At 38.7% G+C, this 22621-nt stretch overlaps 1 protein-coding gene across 1 annotated transcript; it reads right to left on the bottom strand.

Annotated features, from left to right (window-relative positions):
• Nucleotides 1-741: 741 nt before the first annotated feature.
• On the bottom strand, nucleotides 742-21880 carry LOC137246496 (hepatic leukemia factor). Its single transcript, XM_067777596.1, has 2 exons — nucleotides 21785-21880; nucleotides 742-1553 (listed from the first exon to the last, which is right to left on the bottom strand). The coding sequence occupies exons 1-2, from the start codon at nucleotides 21792-21794 to the stop codon at nucleotides 763-765; spliced, it is 801 nt and encodes a 266-aa protein (XP_067633697.1). The 5' UTR covers nucleotides 21795-21880; the 3' UTR covers nucleotides 742-762.
• Nucleotides 21881-22621: the final 741 nt, after the last annotated feature.

Here is a 22621-nt window from a genome sequence, read left to right as displayed (position 1 = left end):
TTGGTTTCGAAATAGTTTCGAAGTAATTTCCGGAGTCTACTCGAAAGGGTGCTCAATTGCACCAAAACTTACCCAAAACAGTCTCGAAATGGCTTCGAAGTTTTACCTAAATGATACCTAAAATAACCCTGAAGTGATCCTGAAATTGATGCAAATTTAAAGATTTGGTATGTCTGCTTCTTATGAAAAAAAAAAAAAAAATAAAATAAATCCATGTTTTATGCGAAAACATTATAAGTCCACCCTTTACTGATGTTTTATTTTTTTACAGCACTTTTACGGACTTGTTTATAAGTTTCGCTTTTATTCACTATTAAAATAAATACACTTTTTATAGCCGGACTTTCTTCATGGTATTGTGTGATGTATTGTAGAATAGTCTGTGCACTAATTATACCATAACTATTAATATAAAGATAAGGTTCTATCACAAGAAAAGGATTGGGATTTCCAGTGCTAAGATATGTGTACTACAAGGAGATTTAGATGTATTCTATGTTGTTTTTATTTGTTTAAACTTTTAACAATAACACTTTCTTAAATATAAATTTCATAAATATGTAAGTACATACGTGAACTATAATTTACAAATGATCTGATTATATCTACATAATAGTTTACAATTGTCAAGTGTCGCCCTCTCTGTAGAGTAGTCTCTGAACATTTCCTTTATTTATTTTTAGTTGTTGAAATGATGAAACAATAATGTAATAGATGCATGTCCTGATGGTCGATAAAAAGACTCTATAGTTTATAGTTAATTCACAAGGCTAACACTCCTCTACTTGTGGCCCCTAATACCGAAGCCGCTACGGCCGTCGAGGCACCTGATGCAATCAGTCGTCGCATAGTTTGTAATTCATCACGCAATGCTATGACTTGAGCTCTAAGAATAGAATTTTCTTGTTCAAGTAATGCGGCTCTAAATGCAATACGATCTTCTCGTATCTTGCGAGCATCTCTTGACTTCTTTGCTGCTTCGTTATTTCGTTTACGTCTTTCGTAATATTTCTCATCTTTTTGCTCTTCTGGTATTGGACGCTTTTCACCACGTGATCGTCGATGTAGAAATGCGGGAAATACACCGACTCTATTTAGATCCATTAACGGAAAGTCGGCGATACTAATTGGATGATTGCTTGGAGAGATGTACTCGAAGGCAGGTAATGTCGATTTGTTCGGCGGTAATGAGCTTCCAGGAATAGGCATTATACCAAGTGTGGGTAAGGGCATTGCAAGCGTCGTATTGTTTCGCAGAACCTGTGTTGTTCCTGTAGTCACTAAAGGTGTCTCATTTTCGTTGGAGGAAGTAAATCTCAAAGATTGTGTTTTATTATTTTGTGCATCGTACTTTTCCATGTGAGACTCAACATCAAGGGAATCCATTGTATCACCTATGGATAAAGGCTCGATAATATCTAATAAAGGTGACTTCGGTGAAACGGAGGAAGTATCGGCTGCATATTGCTCGCGATTTAAGCTGTTTTCACAACGCGTCAATATAGCGGAGTTTTCAGTTCTATTCTTTGTCATATTGTAGCAACTTCCTGCATCTGTACAAAACAAGTGAATATTTGTATACCGTTAGTAAAATGATCATAATATTGCATGTTTCTTTCTAACTACATTCATTTGGAAGATTTTACTCTTCCCGCTGCAAGAGAGAAAGTGATCTTGGGTGAATCAGAAACTAGAGCAGACTGCGACAGTTTAACATCAGCCTATCGTTCCGTTTTTATTATAATAAGCTTTTATTTACTTTCACTTTTGTTGTCTGTAATGGAATCTTGCAAGTTAAATTTGATACACTTCCCGGTGTCAGATTGAGCTGAAATTTTGCACACATGTATAACTCCGATGACAATGCAATTTTACTTTGTTAGAATTCGATAAATTAATCGATAACACAGTTATCGGTAAAGATTTGTATTTACTTTGGCATAACAGCCTAAGTCCCATACAAACCCGCCGGTAGCTATCCGTGGATTGTGATATTTGAACGTGGTGAATCACGCGTGTCACGCGTGGTGAATCTCAACGCTTGCGAAAAGCGGTGACACAACCCTCTGTTGTATTTCTGTGTATAACCAACATAGCTGAATTTTTAAGGCTGTTTAACCCTGTAATCTTTTCTGTAATTTATTTTGCTTTTGGAAAAATTACCTATTTGAAAAAAGCTGGCTGAAAAATATTGGCATAACAGCTTAAGTTAAATCAAGAATGGAAATTCTTTGGAAAATTTGAGCAGATGTGGCAATTTCGCGAGTCCGTTGAACGAAATATTGACAATCTGCTGATCATCGCTAAGAAATTAGCGACATTCCATCACCTAAGCAGCACTTTAGCAATACTACTGTTATTATTTGGCCGCTCAAACACACAAATATTAATTGTGCATTAAATCTAAAATATACAAATACACCATAATAATTTACACGGCCAAAGCCATAATAATTCACACGGGTCATCAATTCTTTCTCTGATTCAAAATCTGAACTACCAGCGCTACCGTCAACAGCTCAGTGTCATCACTGCCAGTAGCGCCAATAACACCAAACTCGTGCCTGACACACAAAAGTCGTTTCACTCAATAGCGCAAGTAAAATGTACTACGCACTCACTACTAAGAAGCGTCAAAAATTCGCTTGGAGTAATTTCGTCAATGAGCTACCATTGAGCTGGCACCGCATTGGCGCTGGCGCCATGCAATTTACATCACTAAAATTGCGCGAATGCCCAGGCTCATGACTTCAATACTTATATTTACAATGCTTTAAGGCTCCATTACTGATACTTAGCATAGACTTGACTTGGCTTGCGAACTGTCACTTACAGTTCTGTTAAATGAACATTGCATGTTACTGATTACTCAAAACTTAACTTGACTTAGAAGTCTGTTGAATTTTGATTTTCTATGTAAGTTCTAAGTGACGTTTATATTTTGAGATGCCATTTGTTTGTTTCCATTTCATTTTGACATTTTGTCATACAAATTGACATTTATGGATTATGGTGCCAGATTGTATGCGCTAAGTGGAGTATAATCGTGGCTAAGTTGCCAAGTTTACGCCAAGTCAAGTCAAGTCTATGCTAAGTATCAGTAATGGAGCCTTTAAACTTTAAATACACCTCTAAAGTTGCTGCGCATAAAATGTGTACTAATAAATTCCGATACGCATTATACGCAGATGTAACTGAAATATGTGTTTTTGTTTCACCCCCTATACTTATATTTAAAGCTTTTATAAGAACAAGCTTCTATTACTTGTTAATAAAACGAACTAAAAAGTAAAAAATAAAATTAAAGAAAAAAAAAACTTTTTTAAAAATAAGCTTTTATTATTTTGGTTAATAAAATTAACTAAAAAGTAAACAATAAATTGACTCTAAAGAAATATAACACTTTATAAGTTCATTGTAAGCTTAAACGATAATTAGGCTTTTTCGTCTGCGACAAAAAAATTCTATATTGTACATAATTATATATTTTTAACATTAAAACTTTACACCTAAATTATTAAATCTTACAGTTTATATCACAGTCCTAATTGTTCTAATAAAAGCGTGTTACATTGCGATAGCAAGAAAAGGAGATCCTAAATGTTCTTAATTATACCATCAAAATTTAACACGTTTTTTATTAGAACAATTAGGACTGTGATATAAACTGTAAGATTTAATAATTTAGGTGTAAAGTTTTAATGTTAAAAATATATAATTATGTACAATATAGAATTTTTTTGTCGCAGACGAAAAAGCCTAATTATCGTTTAAGCTTACAATGAACTTATAAAGTGTTATATTTCTTTAGAGTCAATTTATTGTTTACTTTTTAGTTAATTTTATTAACCAAAATAATAAAAGCTTATTTTTAAAAAAGTTTTTTTTTCTTTAATTTTATTTTTTACTTTTTAGTTCGTTTTATTAACAAGTAATAGAAGCTTGTTCTTATAAAAGCTTTAAATATAAGTATAGGGGGTGAAACAAAAACACATATATCAGTTACATCTGCGTATAATGCGTATTGGAATTTATTAGTACACATTTTATGCGCAGCAACTTCAGAGGTGTATTTAAAGTTTAAAGGCTCCATTACTGATACTTATCATAGACTTGACTTGACTTGGCGTAAACTTGGCAACTTAGCCACGATTATACTCCACTTAGCGCATACAATCTGGCACCATAATCAATAAATGTCAATTTGTATGACAAAATGTCAAAATGAAATGGAAACAAACAAATGGCATCTCAAAATATAAACGTCACTTAGAACTTACATAGAAAATCAAAATTCAACAGACTTCTAAGTCAAGTTAAGTTTTGAGTAATCAGTAACATGCAATGTTCATTTAACAGAACTGTAAGTGACAGTTCGCAAGCCAAGTCAAGTCTATGCTAAGTATCAGTAATGGAGCCTTAAAGCATTGTAAATATAAGTATTGAAGTCATGAGCCTGGGCATTCGCGCAATTTTAGTGATGTAAATTGCATGGCGCCAGCGCCAATGCGGTGCCAGCTCAATGGTAGCTCATTGACGAAATTACTCCAAGCGAATTTTTGACGCTTCTTAGTAGTGAGTGCGTAGTACATTTTACTTGCGCTATTGAGTGAAACGACTTTTGTGTGTCAGGCACGAGTTTGGTGTTATTGGCGCTACTGGCAGTGATGACACTGAGCTGTTGACGGTAGCGCTGGTAGTTCAGATTTTGAATCAGAGAAAGAATTGATGACCCGTGTGAATTATTATGGCTTTGGCCGTGTAAATTATTATGGTGTATTTGTATATTTTAGATTTAATGCACAATTAATATTTGTGTGTTTGAGCGGCCAAATAATAACAGTAGTATTGCTAAAGTGCTGCTTAGTTGATGGAATGTCGCTAATTTCTTAGCGATGATCAGCAGATTGTCAATATTTCGTTCAACGGACGCGCGAAATTGCCACATCTGCTCAAATTTTCCAAAGATTTTCCATTCTTGATTTAACTTAAGCTGTTATGCCAATATTTTTCAGCCAGCTTTTTTCAAATAGGTAATTTTTCCAAAAGCAAAATAAATTACAGAAAAGATTACAGGGTTAAACAGCCTTAAAAATTCAGCTATGTTGGTTATACACAGAAATACAACAGAGGGTTGTGTCACCGCTTTTCGCAAGCGTTGAGATTCACCACGCGTGACACGCGTGATTCACCACGTCCAAATATCACAATCCACGGATAGGTACCGGCGGGTTTGTATGGGACTTAGGCTGTTATGCCAAAGTAAATACAAATCTTTACCGATAACTGTGTTATCGATTAATTTATCGAATTCTAACAAAGTAAAATTGCATTGTCATTGGAGTTATACATGTGTGCAAAATTTCAGCTCAATCTGACACCGGGAAGTGTATCAAATTTAACTTGCAAGATTCCATTACAGACAACAAAAGTGAAAGTAAATAAAAGCTTATAAAATTAGCAAAATTGGATAACGAACACGCCCACTTTTCAAAAAAAATAGTTTTAAAATTAAAATTTTAACAAAAAATTGAATATCTTTACAGTATATAAGTAAATTATGTCAACGTTCAACTCCAATAATGATATGGTGCAACAAAATACAGAAATAAAACAAAATTTCAAAATGGGCGTGGCTCCGCCCTTTTTCATTTAATTTGTCTAGAATACTTTTAATGCCATAAGTAGAACAAAAATTTGCTAATCCTTGTGAAATTTTCTAAGGGCATAGCTTCTATGACGATAACTGTTTTCTGTGAAAATGGGCGAAATCGGTTGAAGCCACGTCCAGTTTTTATGCACAGTCGACCGTCTGTCCTTCCGCTCGGCCGTTAACACGATAACTTGAGCAAGAATCGATATATCTTTACTAAACTTAGTTCACGTACTTATCTGAACTCTCTTTATCTTGGTACTAAAAATTGGCGAAATCAGACTATGGCCACGCCCACTTTTTCGATATCGAAAATTTTGAAAAATGAAAAAAATTCCATAATTCTATACCAAATACAAGAAAAGGGATGAAACATGGTGGCAAAATATAACTTTAGAAAAAAATTTGTAAGATGGGTGTGACATCTATCATATTAAAATGAAAAAGTTCTGCTGGCGAAATCCAAAGCCCTTGGAATCATGACAGGAATACTTTTCGTGGTATTACATATATAAATAAATTAGCGGTACCCGCCAGATGAACAAACACATTATAGAGTCACCCTGGTCCACCTTTATGGCGATATCTCGAGAATGCGCCCATCTATAGAACTTAGGCCCACTCCCTTTTAAAATACTCATTAACACCTTTCATTTGATACCCATATCATACAAACACATTCTAGAGTCACCCTTGGTTCACCTTTATGGCGATATCTCGGAAAGGGGTCCACCTATAGAACTAAGGCCCACTCCCTTTTAAAACACTCATTAACACCTTATTTCAACCCGTGCGTCTCCGTGCTCTCAACAACATATCCATACATATGTTTAGTTCAAGTCTTCAGATTAATGGCTAGTATCTTAAATATGTCTTTAGCTTAATGACAAGCCTCTGAAACTTTGTGCTCACCTAGTGGTCTCCTTTTGTTGCATTGTTTGTGCCCTCTGAACTATGTATATGTGTGGTTTCAAGGGGAAGTTTTCTGAATTTTGTTATCACAATTATGCCGTTTGGTGCAAAATTTCTAATATATCGCCTATCGGAATTTTCCCCTTTATTGAAGGCATCGTCGTTGTGTTGTCAACTATGTACCCGGTATTACATTTGTAACTCAATGGAAGAACTTTCAAAAGCTTATAAAAGGATTTCAGCCGACCTGTATGATTTTTTTGTAATACTTTTATCCGTACGACACTTTCCTAAACTTTTTGTCAAATGTGTTAAGCTGCCATAGAACTTCGAACCACGTTTTAAATTTCATGCCTCAAGCCTACTGGGAAGTTTAAAAAAAAGGTTCCGAAAAGTGTAAAACTCGGATAAATTTGGGAATTGCATTTTTTTGCTTTGTCACGGTGACCTGATGAAAGGTTTAAAGTTTCTAGCTCAATGTGAAGTTACTTAAAAATTTATCGCAAGATTACACACGCTATGCATTGTTTTCCAAATATCTTGATTCCTGTCCAATATAGTAAATGTTTTTGATCCTAAATATTGCATTTTAATAGGGCTCTAAGCCATGTTCGATTTTTTAAGACTCAAACTTTTCAGCGAATACTTATCTGTTTTGCAGGTGACGTTCGAAATCGGCATAAAACATGTAGGTCCCAACCCGCCGAAGTGAAAAAAAAATTTAAAAGAAACGCAGTGCAAATCGGAAGAGAGGCTCAGCCCAAATCTTCTCAGAGATATATCATGCAAAGGCATTCTTAGTCGGTTCCCATCTATTGAGGTCCATCTCCTCCTATAGCAGAAAAAGACTCGAGTAACTCTGGCTCAATTTGATCTGATAACAGGTTACACTTTTAGATGGTACTGCTTACAACAACTTTATCCGATTACAATCAGGAGTTCTATCAAATATATTTCCTTCCAAATACTCACACCATTCTGAAGATTCAACTGAAGGACCTCTTTATAATCCAGATTAAAATCATCCAACATAAATAACGTCTCGAAAACTGATAACCCGAAAACCGACACAACATTTACTTCTTGTTTTTTACAACTATCGTAGTAAATATGGTCCTAGTTCCAATGTGCCAACATTTTATGAATTAAGAGAACTCAGCAAATTTACTCGCACCGAGACCGTTCGGCTTTGTCCTGCATTTCGCTTCGATACTGGTCTGGAAAGTCTGAGTCATATGAGCAAACGCTCAGCGAATATTACACAGAACAGAGCTATCATTCGTCGCAGAAGGTATTCGCGTTGGCGGGATTTAAGTTCAGCGCTTCGGATACGGGATAACGATATAGGTTCATATTTTTATAGGGAGCCATTAACAACCCCACTTCATGATGATCTGAAGCTGCAAGCCTTGTAGATTTCTTAAGGCCCCTTATTTGGCTGCAAAGCTAGTACTGCTTCCCAAAATGAGCTATTTAAAGACTGGGAAAGACCTTTTAGAATCCAATCCAGTTTTCAAGCAAGGTGACTTCCTGATGTGGCTGATGATATTGATATCAATGGCCTTAACAAATTCACCTTGGTTCTGGTCTGAATAAGGATACCCCAAAAGTGGGTCAGATACTGTGAAGGACCTCGTCCGTATGCCAACTAACAATTCCAACGTGTGCTATGAAAAGCAAAGTCGTCTATAGATGACAAAAATCACGATCTATAAGTCTCTCATCATAACTAAGCATCTGCCTTCTGGCGCCACATGCTTTTAAATAATGCCTTGCCAGTGATAGAGATGTAGGAAGTGCGGGTTGGGGGAGGTAACGATCGAGTTTAGTGCTGACATTATTGACTAACTCAGGTTATCAGTTCAAGCTAACCTAACCTAGAGCCCTGTTTTTAATGCCAAAGGCGAGTAGGGTATAATGGTGGAGATAGCGTACTCAACCTACCACACCGAAGCCATGGGTTTTGATAGGCCATGCAAATGGACGAAGACAATCCGGCCAAGAAACAATTTTTAGCTACACTCGTGATGACGGTTTAAAAGTTCAGCGGCCGGCTGTGATGAAGTAAGATTAGCAATATCTAGCAAAAGAATAATGGAGGCGAAGGGCTAGTAAAAAGCATGCGTCATCTCCTGTGAAATTATGGTCGGATGAGTGCATGTCTTCGGATGGTTTAAGTGTGCTCTGCCCAATTCCCGAGAGAGGCGATCCCACAATTCTGCCGTTCCCCGGGAATAACTGAAGCCCAAAGTCAACGAACTGATTGGTCCTTATCAGTGCGGCCGAGGACCTGATCGATCAGATCTTCACGATACGCCGAATCCCGGAGTGGAGTAACGAGAAGAGAGTCCTCACACGCCATCTTTTTGTCGATTTCAAAGCAGCGTTTGACAGCGCAAATAGGAGTTGCTTGTATGCTGCTATGTCTGCATTTTAGTTCTCTGTAAAGCTAAGAAGGCTTCGGGTGCAGCGGTCAGCAGCAATGCTCATTTCAGAGGCACTCCCGTCCACGCCCACAAAGGCACTAGAAGTCATGCTCAACCTCCTTCCGGTAGAACTATATGGCAAACTCGAAGTAAGCTGTAACGCAGTGAGGCTGAACGCTATGCTACCCTAAAGGGACATCAGATTCGGTCATGCCAGCATTTTGGGAACCATCCCCGAAAACTTACGTTAACTAGAGTACACCACATCGATCCACTCTATAGAAAATAAATTCTCAATCAGAATCCCAGAGAGGCACGTCTGGGATAACGCCACTAACCTAGACCCAGAGTGCACGACCATCTTCACGAATGGTTCCAGGCTCAATGGTAACATGGGCAGTGGAATATATTCAGGGGATCTTTCACTTTCCCTAAGCATATGGCTGCCAAGCAACTGTAGCGTCTTCCAGGCGGAAATAACTGCAATAATGGAGGCCGCTTATTGGCTGTTATCTAAGAACCCCACATCGATAGAAATTTACTCTTACTGTCAAGCGGCAATAAAAGCCCTCCAAGGCAGGAACGCTTCATCGAAATTAGCAATAGAATGACAGACCCTGAAGACAGACCCTAAACAAACTTGCATCGCGGTGCGAGACAGCTGTTGTATGGGTCCCAGGTAATAGCGGTGTACCCGGGAACTGCGCTGCCGTTGAACTAGCGAGGAAGGCTACTGAACAGACGGAGCTAAGCCAGCTGAAGGACATTGCTTCCCCTCTTGCTGCGTGCAAAGACAGGCTCACATAATTTTTAACCAAGAAGGCGAATTCCTGATGGACGCTGGAACCCACATGCGAGTTGTCCAAACAAACCTAGCCTCGCATAAATGAGAATCGAACTAGGTTCCTCATTAACCTCAACCGTCTCTCCTTACGTTCACTGATTGGGATACTAACGGGCCACTGCCGGATGGGAATACACGTCGAACGCATGGAAATTCCAACCAACGATTTTTGTCGAAGCTGCAGGAATGAAGAGGAGATAGAAAGCGTCGAGTGTCTGGCCAGTATACGTATGGAATTTCTGAATAAATATTTCATCGAGTGCTTAGCAGAACTTGGCTCTGCGGAAATCGAAAATATTCTACGCTACATCAGAAGGTCAAATTGGTTCAAATTCCTACACATCTAAAGGAGGAAGGGCTATGCCCCCCTAGTGGTATCACAATGGGCCAGCCGGCCTAAGTGTGTCCCTCACATTTCTGGGGGCAGCCACTTTAACCTAACCTAACTTAAGAAGGCTTCGGCAAATGCTCTGGTCCTGGCTGGAGAAGAAAAATCTGGAAGCAGATCTAAACCGCCATAGTACAATATGTTATCAGAGCGTAAAATGGATGTTGATGTCGAGGATATTGATATCATAGGCCTTAAAGAACTCGCCATAAGTTTTGTGTTCTCTGGACTGGATAAAGAGACAAAAAAGTGAGTCTTGCGGTTAATGAGGACAAGACGAAGTATCTGCTGTCATCCAAAAAGGAATCTGCGCACTCGCGCTTTAGCAGCCACGTCACTATTAACTGATACAAATTCGAGACGGTGAAGGACTTCATCAATCCGCGGACCAGAATTAACATAAAAAAAATGACATCTCACCCTCTACAAGTCGCTCATCATACCTGAACTAATATATGGCTCGGAATCATGGACAATGTCGAAAAAACATGAAATGACCCTTGCAGTGTTCGAGGGAAAATTTCATAAGAATATATTTGGCGCTGTCCATTGAGCCGCGTCCAGCCATTTTGTTAGAAAAAAAATAAAATGTAGCACGAAGCAAATCGAAAGATAAGCTCGGCTTATAACATTTTCTTGAAAATCTCGAACAGGTCTCTACATACAGGACTAAAACTTTCATTATATCAAGGAACTTATACTTCCGATATGTAGACTGATGAATGCATTGATTATTGAAAGATAAAAGGTCTCCAGCACGGCTAAAGACAAAGTTTTATACCCCAGCCCTCTTGGTTAGGGGGCTTAGAGTATACCCGCGGTAGGTATGCCTGTCGTAAGAGGCGAATAAAATACCAAACTGATTCAAGGAATTGTGTAGCGCAACACTTTCAAGGGGTTGCCAGCGCAATTTATAGCTTCTCCAACCCAATTGTCAACCTCACCTACCTGCGGCGAATCCTATTTTTTTAGCAGCCACGGCTCTGGCGACCCCAAGTTCCTCATGGATCCAGGGGGTGGGATAGCGGTATGGACAAGAAGGTTCCATGTGGTCATACTAAATGGTTCCCGAGGTGGTCGGGCTAGTACCTTGTTACCAGAACGTACCGGATCTATATCCGGCATCACACTCGATAACACACGCCAAAACCTTCGGGGGGATCGCTACAACAACAGCAACAACAACAAAGCTTTATAGCTTCTCAGCTTCCCCAACACAATTTTCAACCACATGAGGCGAATCCTAATATGAATATATCATACACGTATTTAGCAGCCAAGGTTCTTTTCGAAACTAGGGGCGGGGGAATAAGGGTAACATCAAATCAGGCTATTATCCTAATAGTGCTAGTTACCGAAATGTAATGGATCTATATTCGGCAAAGGACCATCAACACTCTTTAAAAGCTTTGGGTTCCGTTATCGCTAAAACAACAACCTCAACGGTACAAGGAATTTTCAGACATTGCAGTTGATTTTAATATTCGCATAGAAATAACAGAAAGTTTGGCGCGATTTCACTCCGATGCCGAGCTTACTCTGTACTTCGTAGTGCTGAACTTTTAATTTTATCTACAAATCTAAGGGATCTACAGTTTTTATACCGACTTCGACCGCAGCTACCAAGGCATTTGTAGTTTTCTTCAGCAGCATTTCATGGTGTATTCTAAGCGCACAACTACGGAATTGTAGTCAAGTTTGAAAAACATTTTCTATAGCATATTACTTAATTGTTGTTGCTAACCTTCCCCTTGTTTTTTTAGCAGCCGAATCTGGTAGCTTTGCGCTGGTAGGTAAGCACACTATTGCGACTACTAACACCTGATTTTTAAAGTTTTCAGAAACCCGATTATATCTGTCTAAGCTTGAAATGGGTCCGGTTGTTATGGTTGCTGTCTCATTTCTAGCTTATTTATGCGGATTAAATCCCGGCGTACCCAACGAAGATCCAAAAGCAAAGTTTTCGCCTGAGTTTGGCAGCATTAACCTGTTACACGTACGTAATAGATGATAATTTGGAAACGATAACGGTTCAATGATGTTGTTAAAGCTGGTGTGTTGCTGCGAAGTGTTACACATGCTCACCGTTAGGAGCGTGTTTTTCTTTTTATGCTCAAACTACAAGAAATTTCGCGAAACTGGTGTGGATCGTAATATTCTAGTTTCAAGACTAAACTAAAAGTTCTTGCCACAGTAGTTCAGTGGTAAGCGCTATTCATGTACATATAACATAGTTTTAACTAATAGATAATTATTACATAGTGCAGCAATTTTACACCGTCATTTGATTCCTGATTGGCAGATGGAGTATCCCGTAAAGCAATTTCAAAAAAATTTATAACCCAACAAACAACAGGAAAAGACTTATCCACCAAGGTACCTCTAGTATGCATCTTTTTCCTATCCTATTAACACAGTAACCCATTTGTCAGTAATAGATATGTCAGAAAGTCAAGCAGGCATCTATATGATTTTACTCTTAATAATACGTTGTTGTGCTGTACCAGTGCTTGGCCCCATCCAATAGGTGTGACTACTTACAAATTGTCATCAATATCTTCAAACGGGAGTACATGGAAATTTACAGTTTCAACAAGGGTGGACCAGAGAAAGGTGGGTGTTAAAGGCGTTGGTTCCACATTGCAATTGAAAAGATGGTTAGTGTCATATAGGGACACATTGCAAGCAGGACATATATTATGTATGTATTTCGGGGTTAATTCTGGATAGGTATAAGTTTAACATATTACAGTATCCAGATCGAAGTTGGGGAGATTGCTTTCCTCTTCTGCGAGTTCAGGGTGGTTAACTTTAAGAACGGTGTTTGCCCGGGAATTCCTGGCATAGAGGTCCAATGCCTTTTTCTGGATATCACTGTGGCCCTTTTTGGGGGTTTCTTCTACATACTGATCTTAGGTGCCGTATTTCCTTATAATACTTGCGAAGTGGACTTCTTAAGTCCCTTGGATGCCCATGTTTATGGGTATTTAACAGAAACTGTTTGTTCAGCATTTGATTTCTCTACCTAGAAGAGAGTACTCTCGCCTCACAGTGTACATGGTGCTCTGGGGACATAAAAAGACAGGCCGTAGTGGTTCTGATACCGGTATTTTCCAGGCCTGTATTTTCTTCCAGTGAGTAACCTTTAGGCTCGGCGACCATTTTGAGGTAAGACAGTCGGTAGCGTAATGCCATAGACGCCAGTGTCAGGTTTTGCGAGGGGGAAAACTGGGGATATCAGGGAGATAGTTGTTTATTTTAATACATAGTTTACCGACGTGTGGGCGGGACCTGTAGCCATTATCGTGCAATCATCGGCGTAGGATACAATGGTAGGATACGATGGTGTTCAAGGTAGCTTCGATATGTATAAGTTAAACAAAGGCGGGGATAGGACGCCACCCTGTGGCACCCCATGTTAAACTCTTCTGGGTTTAGATATTAAGTCCCTGAATTTCACCGGTGCCTGCCGACCAGACAGATAATTTTCGGTCCACCTTTTGAGACTCTTTGACTGTATCAAAGCCTTTGATAAGTCCAATGCTACGAGTACTGTTCTGTGGTGGAGTTTTTGATTCAATCCGCAATCTGAGTGTTGATGGCGTTAAGCGCGGTGGTATTGCTATGTTGTTTTCGAAAGCCATGTTGATGATTGACAACACGCACGTTTGCGGTGAAAGAAGGGATCTGAATGGCTTCGAGTGTCTTGGCGGACGATAAGATTCTTCTATGTAAGCTGGTTTCCCAGGCTTTGGTAGCGGTACATCCCTCGTCATTTTTTCATTTTTCGGGGATGACGAAGTTGGACAAAGACAGGTTGAAGACATGTGCTAGATATTTGAATCCCTCATTTCCAAGTTTAAGCATCGGCATGGCTACGCCGTCTGGCCCTTCTGCTTTGGATGGTTTAGCCTGTTCTATGGCATCTTCGAATTCTTTGCCGAAAATGGTAATAGGGGACGCATTATGTTTATTCTTGTGTGCGCTTCTGTTGGCCCTCCGTCTAATTTGTCAACCATGGAATGTATTACGTATTGTCAGCAAAAAACACTCGCGCATCTTTTCGCATCCGACAGCACTTTTACGCTAAAGTCGATGTATATTTTTTCGTTGTGCTCAGACGGGTTTGATAGGGACTTTACGACCATAGCTTACCTACACCGTCAGAGAAATTACAACACTTTAAATTCTCCTCATATATCACCCGCTTGTGTTTGTCCACAAGCTGTCCATGATCCTCGCAGTTTCTTTTTTTGAAGTTTAGGAAAGTGTTTTTTTCAGAAGTGATAAATTCGGCTGATCGCTCGAGCGACTGAAGTATGGGTAGGTGGTCGGATGCCAATGTTACCATTAGCTGCCAGTTGACGCAGCTAACAAGTCCTGCGCTAACAATGGAGATGTCCGGCGAACAATGAGAGCTTCCAGCCATACGTATAGAAGCCTCCCCGTTTATCAAGCAGAATGAGTTTCTTTTATTGGAATCCCCTAGAATAATGCGGTTTTCATCAGTGTGTAGTGTGCTTATGCCAGGGCAGTATCCACTGGGGCAGCAAGTGACAGGAGGCATGTACATAGATGTTGATAATTTCTAAATTTGCATGCCTTGATGTTCCAGAACACTGTCCCTACAGCCTATGTCGGGATCAAATAGATCATATTTCACTGAGTGGTGGGTAAAAAATGCGACTCCGTCTCCATTTCCGCTTTCTCGATCTTTTCGACAGACGTTGTACCCAAAACAGGTCTGCAAAGCAAGATCTTACCGTGAGTTTGGTCTCTTGAATCGCAGCAATACGGATCTTGTGCTGCTTCATAAAATCGACTACCTCCGTTATCTTTCCAGTTAACCCATTGCAGTTTTACTGCACTATTTTGAAGTGCAGCGGGAAACACGTCGTCACTCTTGGAGTAAGTGGCGGGTGACTGCGCCTGGGTTAAGGGAGGCTTGGTCGCAAGTGCTGTTGGGGCCCTGGGAAAGAACGTCTTTGGGTAAACAACGGATTACCCTTCGCTAAGACTAGAACCTCTAGGAAAGTGGCACCGTCCAAGGCAGAAACTGCATTGGGCAGATGTCGCAAGCATACATATTCTGTGCTGGCAAACGATGCAAAAGGTGATAGGGACTAAGAGTCTGTTTCCCCGGTCTACTCGTGTGCTAGTGCCGGAAAGAGGGGGAGAAGACGGGGGCAGGGAAAAGTGCCCGGCATTGCTATTTTATTTACTTTGGCTGGTGGCGCGGGTGCGCGAGCAGCAGCGGGTACTTATTGTGGCTTGCAAAGCAGCGAAACTGCTAGAAGGTAGTGGGGGTGCTAAGGCGTAGACTACGGGAGGTCCTTGGGCATGTACAGCAAAGTGCCTGAAAGAATTTGTGAAAATTACGAGATCGACAGACTTTGAGATCTAGCCCAGAGCACCCCGTGCGATGCAACCATCCTTTTGCACGTGACACACTGGCAAGGGTGTGACCATCCTAACAAGATTTGTTTCCGGCACACGCGGCAAAACAATTTCTCCGGACCGGGATCAGGTTCTTGCCCCGGACTTGGTTCAATACATTACCGGAGAATATGCAGCAGTCCTGCTGCAAGAATCTGTTGGGAAGATGGCAATTTATTGGAGGGACATTACGCTGAAATGACAGCCCTTGGTCGAGAAAAATCCGGAGTCGCTCTGCAACCGTGGAACCGGCCACCTTGGCAAGCTATAGGATATGGAACTATTTCTTAAAAAGGACTAGTGGGATCGAGCTAAAATCTAACAGACTATTTGATTTTAGCTTAACAAGTATTCTAGTCTTTATTTGATATCACACAAGGGTACAGTCTAGCTGGTAATTAGCTCGTGTTATAACTTATAAGTATTGATTTTTCAAACCCAAAGTTATGTGTTTGTGGTGTAATCTTCAGTGAGGCTGGTGGTTATTGTATATTTTATCGATATAATCTGCGTTTGAGACGATTTTTCAGTTTTATACATTGTATGCTTTTGCATGTAACAACTGGACCCTTAGAACTATTAGTGTACCCAATAACTACTAAATGTAACAGTTCTCGACCATCGAAGACATTCAGTCCTAATTCAAAGACAGTTATGATCTTGATCGAGGTGGACGTGTTATAGCGTAGACATCAACCAAAAATTATTTCGAAAACCATTCTACTAATACCATTCTATGCAATAATGTGGATTTTAGTTTGATATTAAAAGTTCTCATTAGATCGTCTTTCGTTTGATTAAGGTCAAAAATAAAAAGTTCATTGGGTTAGACCATTACCTTAATGACTTGAATATATAATTTCTCCTCATTGGGGGTTGTCCTCATATGTTATATATGTATGTATCTATGTATATATGCACTTGTCGATTTAGCTTTCCTCACATAAGCCTAAATATACATGCATATGTACTTTTATTAGTACTATTGAGTTCAGATTCAACCAATCACGCAATGTTGACGGTAATTACCCATAGAAATTCATGACAGTTTTCATGCTGAATAATATTTATTTGGTTGCACGGTTTTAAGAACCTTATATATAACAGGTTACAAATTCATTTAGGCAACCCCTACATGCATGGGCGCAGCCATGGTGGGTAGGGGAGTGCATGCTACAAGAAAACTCCGTTATTTCTATACAAAGAACTTAAAAATGGCCATTTCACTAAATTTGATAGTTTGGGAGCTTGTAAAATTGTGTGCAGATTTATCCTCTGAGTCGTAAGTTGCTTTAATATGCCTATGGAAAGCTTTGGTTACTTGCCAACCCATAAAACTGATCATATACCTATAGCATTTTTATTAATTATTTTCCGGGATACCGTGGCACGGTGGGGTATTTGATCAATCTATCCAACCAAAATTAAAAAAAAACGGTTATTTCTACTCAAAAAGTAGTTTCCTGAATTTATTTTCATTAAAAAAAACATTTGACAATAAATGCAGGGCTTATTCAGTATTAATATCAATATCCGTTGCAATATCGTAGTGTTCAAGATATTCAACATCTATGGTGAAAGGTTCAACAGAAAACAGCATGCCTGACCCTCTTCTGACAATGGCATTGATGTTTTTCTTATTCGCTGTCACTATTTTGTCAAAATGTCTTGAATGTTTCTTAGCAAAATTGTTGAAAGTATTTTTATCGGAACCCGTAAATAGAAGCAGAGCAATAGGGCCAGGCCCGACGAGAGGTGGCTGAGGGGTCATTTACCCCGGGCCCGGCCTTGGAGGGGCCGGGGAATCTCAAATTGCTATCCAAACTTTTTGCGTACATACAATAAACAAACCACACCTTTAATAACCTTTCATAGATAGTAATCATGTTAAATTTCAACAAATTTTATAAATCTCATAACGGGTCTGCACCCCGCATAAGGTGTTGCTGGTTTTTGGCGTCGGCTTTGTAGCATAAAGTTGAATTCGTTTTCTCTTGCAGCAGAAAAATTCGGAATTATGCAAATTCCTATACAGCAATGTACATTAAACTGGGTCGATTTATTAACCGATATCGCGCCATCGATTTTACTATAGGATTAGTGCTCAGGAAAAACAAGTTCTACTACGCATACCCAAAAAAATAATTTTCGAGCTTGCGAAAAAAAATGGCGAAAGGGTAAATTTTTCGACCAACACACTCCCCAAAACCCAAAAATATTTTTTTTTGTAAAAAACTGTTATCGCCAACGTTTTTACAACAGTTTTTGAAAAAAAAAAAAAATACTTTTTGTGTTTTGGAGAGTGTTTTGGTCGGAAACTTTAGCCTTTCGCCATTTTTTTTTCTCGAAAATAATTTTTTTGGATATGGGTAGTGGATTTTCCTGAGCTCAAATCCTATGGTACGATTTCGGTTAACTTTCGTCCATACAAATGGACCCAGGTTAATATATATGTATTCATGTATACGCTTAAACATACATGTACATATATACAAATGCATATAAATATGTAAAATGTGGTAATTTGGTTTTGAGAATTTGTTCATTTTAGTATGGGGTCCCGTATTTTTTTTGCCACCGGCCCCGGGGTTTCTCTCGGCGGCACTGAATAGGGCGGCCCCATCTCCGCTGGAAGGACCAGATTTAATTTCCCTTGGTATGACCAGCTGGCACCAGTTAGCCCAGAGAAGAAACGACTTACGTGTATTGTTCGACGTCCATAACCGCCAATTTAGTAAGTAAGAAATTGCTTAAGTTGCAGTCACCTCAATATTTACATATTAATAGTCAGGCGGCGGTCAAGCCAAATAAGCATTGGAGAGACTTCGCTCAGGCCGAACCATACATCTATATTAGGTTGCCAGTCCTAAAAGGATGAAGCTACAGTAGATGTCCCAATCCGTTTGGAAAAAATTAAAACGAGAAGGGAGTTGAATATGATCCATCAAGCAGGAAAGCAGTGGACATAAGCCCGGGGCTGCGTTGACGGATAAGATATCACTCTTGTTTTTTCCGTAATGTTATTATGGCCGAGCCACAATGAAGTTTTTAATGTAGATGCGTTCAACGCAATCTTATGCATGCCAGTAACATCGCCACAATCACGCAAGATATTGCGGTTGTAAATAAAAAGAAGCTTCAGACTTGGCAATTGAAGCTATTTCGTTTTGCCCATTCACATACAAAATTTCATGAAGCACTTTTATAAACATTCTCACGATAGAAGAAAAATACTTGCTAACATATTTTGCGTCGTATTCACTTGTTAAATTTAAGTTTTTAACTGTGAAAAAGGCTAGAAAAGTCAAAGTGGGAACAATAATATCGATGGCAAAGTGTGAAAGCATACTTCGAACGAACGCAAATCACTGATAGGTTAACTAGAGTTTAACCCTGCCTAAGCTCAGCTTAAACTTCAGTTAAAGTAGACTGAAAAACTGCAGTGCATAAGTTTAAGCGTTCTTTCCATTCTAGTCAGTTCGTTGGAGTGGTCGTGCAGTGGCGTTTTTGGTTGAACTGAAAATTTAAATAGGCCTCAAGGTTGAGAGATGCAAGGCCCCTGACCTGGAGTCAGGGTGGTGTTTTGCACTTCTAACAGGAATCAGTATGACAAATAGCTTTGAAATACATATTGCTTATTTTGTGGCTGGAGTGGTGCCATTTAAAATCCAAATTACTATTGATTTTGTGCCTGGCGTGGTGCCATTTAAAAGCTAAAAAAATTAACATTTCGAGAAATAACGGAATTTAAATATTGAATAACGGAGCTACTGTGAATAACGGAGGAACATGTGAAATGAATCGATAGAACCCTGCCATTAATCTCAAATCCTAAAAAAAAAAGTTTAAGCGTAGTTTAACTGACAAACTGAGTTGAACTTGTACTGAAAAACCAGGCCTTAGTGTAATTGTGTAAACTATATTTCAAAAAAACTAACGAAATACAGGAAAAATACCAGTTTGTATTTCATTAGGTTTTTTTTTTGACATTCGGCCATTTTTTCAGACAAATAAAAATTTTGTGCACAAATACGCAACAACATATATTCAACATGTTTGTGAAATAAGTGAACAAGGAGGCTCGATCATTTATCCGTGTTATTTGCATTGTTTTACTGTGAAAAATTGATGGAAAAAAAAAAAAAAAATAAACAAAAGCATGTTAAACACGTTTATTTTGGGGGAATAGTGGTCTCGCTTTTTCATGTTGGAAACTGCTTTTGTATTTTGAAGTTCCGATAAAGTGTCGTCAGTTTTTTTCAGCTTGGAGTCCAAGGCAAAATAAAGTAGTGTGTTGTAGGCATCACATTATTTAATAAATATTATTTTATCTACAATGTTTGTATGTTTTTCTGAAACTGAAACCGCAACGAAACCGAGATAAATTTTGAAGAAGGGAACCATAACCGAAACCGAAGCAGTTTAAAAAAACCCAAACCGGAACGCCATTTTAATCGGTTGCTTTATTTACCGACGAGTTCAACCTAACCTTACTCTTATGTAAATCACTTTGACTCTGTGGGAAAGTTTCGACTTATTAAGTTTTTTTCCGTCCAAAGATAACTTCAGTAAATTTTGAGGTATCTTTATGAAATTTGCTATGTGAGTTCCTGGGTACTCATCTCAGATCTCTATTTAAAATGAACGAAATCGGACTATAACCACGCCCACTTTTTCGATATCGAAAATTTCGAAAAACCGAAAAAGTGTGATCATTCTTTACCAAAGACGTATAAAACGATGAAACTTGGTAGGTGGGTTGACTTTATGACGCAGAATAGAAAATTAGTAAACTTTTGGACAATAGGCGTGGCACCGCCCACTTTTAAAAGAAGGTAATTTAAAAGTTTTGCAAGCTGTAATTTGGCAGCCGTTGAAGATATCATAATGAAATTTGGCAGGAACGTTACTCCTATTACTATATGTGTGCTAAATAAAAACTAGCAAAAGCGGATGACGAACACGCCCACTTAAAAAAAATCTTTACAGTATATAAGTAAATTATGTCAACATTCCACCCCAGTAATGATATGGTGCAACAAAATACAAAAAGAAAATAAAATTTCAAAATGGACGTGGCTCCGCCCTTTTTCATTTAATTTGTCTAGAATACTATTAATGCCATAAGTTGAACAAAAATTTACCAATCCATGTGAAATTTGGTAAGGGTACAGCTTCTATGACGATAACTGTTTTCTGTGAAAATGGGCGAAATATGTTGAAGCCACGTCCAGTTTTTATACACAGTCCACCGTCTGTCCTTCCGCTGGGCCGTTAACACGATAACTTGAGCAAGAATCGATATATCTTTATTAAACTTAGTTCACGTACTTATCTGAACTCTCTTTATCTTGGTATTAAAAATGGGCGAAATCCGACTATGACCACGCTCACTTTTTCGATATCGAAGATTTCGAAAAATGAAAAAAATTCCATAATTCTATACCAAATACGAGAAAAGGGATGAAGCATGGTGATTGCACTGGTTTTTTGACGTAAAATATAACTTTAGAAAAAATTATGTAAAATGGGTGTGATGGTAGTTATATTAAGAAGAAGAAAAAGTTCTGCAGAGCGAAAACAAAAGCCCTTGGAATCATGACAGGAATGGTTGACCTAACTAGCAGGAATACTGTTCGTGGTATTACATATATAAATTAATTAGCGGTACCCGACAAATGATGTTCTGTGTCACCCTGGTCCACATTTTGGTCGATATCTCAAAAAAGCCGTCACACATACAACTAAGGGCCACTCCATTTTAAAACCCTCATTAATACCTTTAATTTGATACCCATATCGTACAAACACATTCTAGAGTCACCTATGGTCCCCCTTTGTGGCGATTTCTCGAAAAGGCGTCCATCTATAGAACTATGGCCCACTTCCTTTTAAAATACTCTTTATTACCTTCCATTTGATACCCATGTCATACAAACACATTCCAGGGATGCCCTAGGTTCATTTTCCTACATGGTGATTTTCCCTTATTTTGTCTCCAAAGCTCTCAGCTGAGTATGTAATGTTCGGTTACACCCGAACTTAGCCTTCATTATTTTTTTCGAATTAATATTCTTATAAAATAAAGAGTTAAAACTTAATGATCATCCATTTGTTTTACTTACCCAATGACATGAAATGTTTCCTCAACGGCCCAAAGTTGCTTATAAGCAACTTTCAATAACTAACGACCCGATAATTCCAAATGTCTAAAATCTTCAGGAATCCTTAATTTAGGCCTAAAAAGCACGGGAATCGTGAAATCAGATTTTTAGAACTGCTGGTTTCATCGCGAAATAGTCCCGAAATGATCGCGATGGGATCCCGGAAGGATCCCGAAAAGCATCCAGAAATGATCCCTGAAGGATCCCCAAATAATCCCGAAAAAGTCCCGAAATAACGATGTCGGGATCCCAGACCACATGTGTGCATATGGTTGTTATATTAAAATTTTGATGTAAACCGATGTTGTCAAACTCTTTATGTCATACTCTTCGATCGTTGAACGCTCCTTGCTTCAGTAGGTCTTCAAATCCTTGGTCGCATGGTGCCACGCAAATAATATGCCTTTCAACCTTAATAATCCTAAATATATGTATTTTCCTCGAAGAAATTTGCACCCAGCTTCCTGCACTATTAACAACACTATTCTTGAACGAGTAAACGATTTTGTTGACTTTCGGGCTCCCGACTTAGTTTTAATTTTCATGTTAATGCCACAATTAAGTGTTTGCTAAACGTTGTTCTAAGGAATTAAGATACCCTTATATAACAAAGGTCCTTTTTACTACCTTAGTTAGACCGATACTGGAATATGCCGCTATAGTTTGGAATCTGCTATCAAGTTTACCAAGACAGGCTAGAATCTATATAAAATAAATTTTTAGCTTTTTCGCATGGATGTATTCAGCGCAAGTTCATACGATTTGCTCTTCAACCTCTACACTTCGTTAATCCCCTGC

This window comes from Eurosta solidaginis, chromosome 3 (assembly GCF_040869045.1).
Source record: "Eurosta solidaginis isolate ZX-2024a chromosome 3, ASM4086904v1, whole genome shotgun sequence".
NCBI lineage: Eukaryota > Metazoa > Arthropoda > Insecta > Diptera > Tephritidae > Eurosta > Eurosta solidaginis.
Note: the sequence above shows the minus strand (reverse complement) of the source record. Positions and strands in the feature narration are given on the sequence as shown.